The following is a 7,106-nucleotide window of genomic DNA, read 5'->3' on the forward strand; positions in this document are numbered from 1 at the left end:
AGGGCGTGGGTGAGCTGGGTTAAGGCGTGGGTCAGCCGGGTTAGGAAGTGAGTGAGGGTGGGAATGTTGATGGGGGTATTTTGGGCACTAAACCACATAAAGTGATCACGTGCGTCACTGTTCCGTCAGTCAAACCCGCTTTGATTGACAGAATGCCTGAATTGCAAAAAATTGAAACTTTGGAAGCGGAATTACAAATCACTGATAACTTTGAGGAGATAAACTATAATTTTCTTTATATATATAAAATAAAAGCTATTAATGTTGGTCAGCAGACTGAGCTCTGTGGGTAACAGTTATGGAGAAGGGAGTACGGAGATGGGTGGTTGACATATCAAAGTGGGACCCATCTCCCCAAGAGTTCTCATCTGCCCTCTCTATCCTCCCTCAACATGAACACCCCTCCATCTCCAGGTCAGCTAACCTTTCCTCTTTTCTCTCCTTCTGTTTGCTTGCCGAGAAACGAAATAACAAGAAAACCACAAAACTAAAAAAGGGTTGAACCAGAATTTGCCTAGGCAAGGTTGAATAGAGTTGTAGGGAATTGTTTAATGACTATTATGATGGCTGTTTCAGAATTTTGCATAAAAGTTCTGTTTGGTTACTGAGAAATTTTAAGAGGAGAAAACAGTTGAGAATTTGAATATATATATATATATATATATATATTCACGAACTAGAATTGCATTTTTTTTTTATCTGAGAGTTACTTTGGCATCTTTTCTTTGCTATTTCAGCAACCAAACATGTCATATAAGGTGTAACTTTCCTGTCAATACCATATAGATATAGTGGTCAGTTTTGTTTAGTTTTTTTTCAAGTTGGTATATTAGATTGTTGGCTGTTTCAATGTTGTCAAATTGGTAGATTTGTTGTGTAAGATTCGATGACCTTTAAATGTGCCTTCACATTGGTAGATTTTTTAGAATGGAGGACAGAATACGGGCACTTGTGAGCCGATTGCTTCAATACTCTCTTGTACATGAAGTGTTGGGAATCCCATTTGATGAAATCACCATCAATCGCACGGTGGAGGGAAAGCCATATCTGGTATAGACAAAGTTAACGATTTTTATGTGTTTTTCTTTTAGTGTTAATTAGGGCCAAAGTTAGGGGTGCTTGCATATGATAGGTGTGTATACGTGTTTCTTGGTGATTATGTTGCTAAGTTCAAATTCAAATTTAATTTCAAGTCAAACGGACTTATATATGTTCAAGGCATCAGACCATTCCAAGGAAAAAGAAATGGAAACATTCAGAAAAGTGAAACATCTATTAGAATATGGTGAAAAACAGAAAAATATTTGGAAAATTTAATTAGCTTTGGTTGCTAATTCTGTAGTCAATGAAAGTATGATTTAGAGATAAGAAAGCAGATCTTCATATTGAAAGCCCTATGTTAAAATCATGCAGTTGGTTTTTGGTTTCTCACCATCAAGGTATTCTGTGACTTGTATGATATTTAAACGTGGCTCTCAAACATATAATACGTATGGATGGAGATGGGTTTCTGGGTATCTTGACTGGAGATGGTTGTTACTTGTGATGACTCTATGCATCATGCAGTTTCTTTTGTGCATCTTTGTATCCTCTGGTCGTGTGTTGACTATGTAATTATTAGGCAGGAGATGGTTAGTTTTAAATTGGGTGCTATTATAGTTAGTTTTAAATCTTTTTCTTATGGTAATGGATTTAGTTTTTACACACTCTCTCTCTCTCTCTCTCTCTCTCTCTTTGCATTCGTGGTCTGAGAAGGTGTTTATAAAGGTTCTCAATCTAGGTTGTTCATGTAAATGTGTTTAGTAGGCCAATAAATTCTCTTTCTGAACCCCAACTCCCCCTTCCTGGTTCATGTGCAAGTGTGAAGTGTGCAATTATAACTGCAAAGCATCTACTTGACTTGGGTCTTTGCAATCTTTACAACCTTGACAGTATTGAGAATCACAGATTTTCTTGTATTAGTGAAAACTATCAAGTATAGTATCTGGAAGCATGTAATGAAGTGATCATGTATTATATTAGTGGGTTAAATCCATTTTTAGTGCCTGTGGTTTGGATTGTTATCAAATGGCTACCTAGGGTTTAAAAATTGCGAAATTGGTACACACAATTGTCTTACTAGCTTTTTTAATTCCTTAGTCCGTTTTCCTTAAAAAAAACTTAATAGCCCGCCACGTAAAGCCTATCCATGACTACCATGTGTCCCATATGCCATATCACCATTTATTTAACAATTAAAATAAATAAATGAAAATTAAGTTTTTTTTTTTAGAAAAAAAATGGTGAGGACGCCCCCATCCACACATGCGGGTCGGATCACCCACCAATTGGTGGCGGGGCGGATCCAACCCCGTGGTGGGTGCAGGGGAGATCCCTTGCCGGTGGTTATTGCTTTGTCTTTTTTATGTCATATATTTCTATGACACACCGTGCTTACATCATACCCTTTCTCATCCTTATAACTACCACGCCTCAATAATTATGAAGTGTCAAAATATTTCTAGCGAAGAAAGTTTACCATATGAAAAAAGCCAAAAAAAAAAAAAAAAAGAAAGAAAAAAACAGAAAATACATTGGACAAATTAGACACTTATGCATCATCTCCTAATTTTCTTGACATGAATATTGTTCATCATCAAATTGTAGTAAATATCAAAAGGAAAAGCAACTTTTTTTAATTATAAGTTACAAGTGAGGTTTTAGTTCATGACCTTACCTACCATTTTGCTCTTACAAGAAGAAGTATAGTTTTAGTTAGAGCTTTTTTTGCCCAAGATCAGTCCAGCCTGTGATTTTCATTCTTTCCCTCTCATCATATCCCGCATGCTTGGAACCGTTCTCTCTATTATTTTTGGATTGCTAATTTCTTAGTCATGTTAAGACTTTCACTGTTCTGAAGAGTGAAAAAGAGTACAAGAATAAAGTATATATTTGGAAGAAAATAATTGTAGAGAGTAAAGGTAAATTGTAGTGGAAACATTTATCTCTTGATGTGAGCAGCAGTTGAAATTCTTCTATGTTTGTAATGGTCTTCTGGTGGGAAACATCTATTATTCAATTTACTGTTTTATCCTCATTATTTAGTGTTTTTTTATTCAGTGTGTTGAACCATTTTCTATTGTAGCATAGATTTTATGCCTACTTGATGGTACTTGGGCTTCTTAGCAATCAGCATCAAGAACTGAACTGAAAAAAAAAAAAAAAATCAACATCAAGAAAATTCACTGTAAAATGTTGTTGAAAACAAGCAATCTCATTTATGATATACATGAAGTAGAATACCAGAAAAAATTCTGGGATTCTCCGGGATGGTCCTTGATTTGTGGTATTTCCTTAACAATTCCGGGGCAAGCAGAATGAAGAATTTCAAATGTGGAAAATACCTGGAATTTCTGCATGATGGCAGATGAAAACTCATTTCTGAACATGAGAAGCTTTATCCTTTGGGAATGTTTCATTGTTGGAATTGCAATTTACTTCAATATGCAATACAAGTTCTGGATATTTATTTCTTAAGCTTTAAAAGTGGTTTTACATTCTAAATAACAAGTCCTTTCTCAAATCATAGTAGTGCTATTATTTTCCCCATATTTTCATCCTGAATTCCACTTGTGTATTTGTGAGAGTTGATTAACATCATTACTTCTTTTTATCCTCGGGCGCATCTCTTGTAGCATTTTTAGCTTGCTTGTTGTATCTCAAGCACCACAATTATATTTACTATACCACGTTTACTGTCCTTTTATTTTTGTTTTTTTTGTTTTATTTTTTTTTTTTTTCCAGGAATATGATAAAGTTGGCTGGGAATTTCCCAATTTTAATTTCAATGTATCCCATCATGGTGACCATGTGGCCATAGCATCTGAACCTTTGTGCCTTGTAGGGTTGGATATTGTCTCTTGTGTAATTCCCCAGAAGGAGACAGTTCTAGGATTCGTTCAAAACTTCTCCTCTTACTTTTCAAGTTTGGAATGGGATAATATAGTCAATGCTGGCACTTGTGATGATATTTTGGTCGAGTTTTACAGGTATGGTTGTACTTTATTTGTAGAGTTCTTATCAGAAAACCATTAGATCAACTAGAATGCGGGGAATGGAATATATAGTCTTAGCAATTGGCCACTCAAAATATTGTTCATGATTTGACCGTCAATATCCACCACCATTATGCTTTAACCCCATCTTGATCAGCTTACATCTATTGTCCGTTCTGCTGTGGAGAAGACAGATGAAAAGGAAAAGAAGAAAACATTAAGAACTTGCAAGCTTCCAACACTAAATTCTTCCTATGTAATTACTTTTATATTGTCTTCTTTTTTGGCTATCATGAGAGCAGCCACTAAAGTGCTGAAGTTATGGCATCCAGCTACAACCACCCTGTTCATGATCAGAAAGACAATTTTAAAGAAGGAAACCGGTTAGGAACCTAGCAAATTTGATGCACTAGTAGCTCTCTTTATAAGGCAGTGGCTACAATACACAAGAAAAGTGGCGTGTTCTTCCAAAAGAGCAATTTCGGTTATTCTTTTGACTGCATATTAGTACTATCGTTAGCTCCTGCATGATAACGTTTATGACTGTTAAGCAAGCAGGAATATAAGATGATGCAAAGATTTGAGCCTCTGATCAATTAGAATATCAATTTGCAGTGTATACTTTTTGCAGATATTGGTGTCTGAAAGAAGCTTATGTCAAAGCCATAGGCAGTGGACTAGCCTCTGGGTTAGACAAAGTGGAGTTTCATAACACTAGGTGGACCGGCATATCTGTTAAAATTAATGGGGAGGATATGAGAGAGTGGGGATTTTGGCTTTCTGAGATGGGAAAAAGACATTTGGTTAGTTCCTCATCCTATTTTAATTTTATTCCTTCATTGAAGTCTTGGCTTTTGAAAGTTTGTAGTAGTATGTTCGGGGAGGTGTGATAATTATATCTTCAGTTTGGTGGAATATTGCAGTATTTGTACATTATGACATGGAAGGCAGACATGCATGGTAATTTTTCATGTGAGAGAGAGAGAGATGCATTCTAAGATGTATTTATAAGGTTCCATCTTCCTTCATCCAGAAGTCAGGATGGATCATTTTATGATGAAAAAAGAGTAATTTTTTGATATTTCTAAAGTCACTTCATCATTTAATGTTTGCATGGATAACAGCTTTTAATGGATTGACAGGTATCAATTGCAAAAGGACACCCAAGATCAGCCACTGAGAGTTACAAGAGAACATTAAAGAGGATCGATTTTAATGAAGAGGAGTATCGTATGGCTCTTCATCTTCCAAATGTAGATTTTGTCTCACGAACTGTAGAAGAACTGATTTCAGTCTTGCATCCAAAAGTTTGACATAACCACTGATAAAAATAGTACCTAATATTGTTGAAGCAGAAAGAAGACATATTTTAGAAAGTCATTGACATTGTAATTTTAGTATTCAAAAAGGTAATCCCGTCAGTTGTGTGAAACAGATTAATTTGACAAGCTGTCTCACACCTACCAACAAGAGGTAGGTGTCCTTGTTGCGAATCACTTTTAGGTTGGAGTTTAAATGGTAAGAGATGCTTCATACATTTGATTTCTTAGGGTTTGTTTACCTCTTGTTATCTATTTAAATACGTTAAATTATTACTTATTTTAAAAGTTTAAGTTAAAAAAATGATGAATTTAATAATTTAATTAATACTTAACATTTTTATTTATGTGTAAATTTGTACTCTCGTCAACAAGTAAACTCGGTTAATAAGAAATAGTAAATTCAACAATTTAGTTAATATTTTAGTATTGATAGTCTGATTTGCTCTTTTGTGCTTTAAGGTAACTTGCTAGGATTGCTTTCCGTATAATTTATATAGGGGTGGGCAGATTAACCATTGACCACTTATCGATCGCCGCTGAATCATTACCCATTGACAACTAACTTTCAACGGAGACAGAATACAATTATTGTATTGATGTCAATTTGATAAGCGATAGAGATTTTTTATAAGTGGCTAACTGAACCGACTTTCAAACTATGTTTTTGTTATTATTAAAAATCAAAACAACATCGTCTCATTTGAAATGGGACGGGCTAATCTATTGTCAAATTCAATGCAGAAATATATCCGGTAAACATTGTGTAACCCAAAAAAACAACCATTTATGCCCCAATATAAAAAACCAACGGGTAATCGACCAACATGTAGCTGACTTAACTAAAATAGTCGGACATTGTTACCGGTGGTACCAATTGGCAATTCAGTGGGTGAAAATGCCCCTAGCATCACCAATTTAACCGATATCTAACCCAAAATGTATAGATGCGAAAGGTTTCGTGAGTAAAATGCAGTGTAGAATGTTAAACTTATTGGCATCACTGCATGCATCTTAACAAATTATTGAGTTAAGATGACAACCTGTGAGTATATAACTTTTCATCCCTAATTTATGCATCCAAAACAAATTATATTGCATGCTGCTTGGCTGACAACGTCAAAGGGCTGTTTGACGAATGCTAGAAGGAGAATTACAGAGCAGTCGATTTTTAGAGAGCATTCTATACACACTCAGTCATTCAAAGCTTCCACAATCATTTTCATCGCAAATCTATGATCTCATTGCCAACACATTCCCACTGAAAAGTTGATAAATCAACACATGAACAGCTGGTGATCTGCCATACAAAATTGTAGAGGCTTGGCTCTGAAGATTGAACAGCTTTAAAAAGGACAATCAAAAGACCGTGGTACCTGCTGGAGCACGCTCTTGGAGGATTGAAATCCAGTAAACAAATCTCTAGATACAATGAAATTAAAAAAAAAAAAAAAAAACAAAACAAAAAAATGACATACAATTGTTTTTATGGTGAAATGAATCGCATCAGGTAAAAAGGTGAAGAATGTAATAATCAACATGTACATTACTATTAGAAGCAATGGCCTTAAACATGAACATTACTACCTTTTTTAGTGCTTTCAAGTAATCTCCACATGTAGCTTGAAGTCACTAGTTGGAATCACAGGGATCCTCTTGGTGTCTTTTCCCTTGCTTCCAAAAACAGCAAAATCCTTCCTCTAATTTTCGTTTCATGAAGACGAACGATATCTCCCTCCCAACTGCACAGAAT

The 7,106-nt window shown here is 35.2% G+C and overlaps 1 protein-coding gene across 1 annotated transcript; it reads left to right on the forward strand.

Annotated features, from left to right (window-relative positions):
- The first annotated feature begins 276 nt into the window (after window positions 1-276).
- LOC132167752 (uncharacterized) lies at window positions 277-5,571 on the forward strand. The gene is given in 6 exon segments (XM_059578776.2): window positions 277-414; window positions 918-1,050; window positions 3,784-4,028; window positions 4,666-4,837; window positions 5,177-5,343; window positions 5,345-5,571. Coding segments are annotated over 6 exon segments (864 nt in total). The 5' UTR covers window positions 277-298; the 3' UTR covers window positions 5,376-5,571.
- Window positions 5,572-7,106: the final 1,535 nt, after the last annotated feature.

This window comes from Corylus avellana, chromosome 2 (assembly GCF_965113065.1).
Source record: "Corylus avellana chromosome 2, dhCorAvel1.hap1.2, whole genome shotgun sequence".
Classification (NCBI taxonomy): Eukaryota; Viridiplantae; Streptophyta; class Magnoliopsida; order Fagales; family Betulaceae; genus Corylus; species Corylus avellana.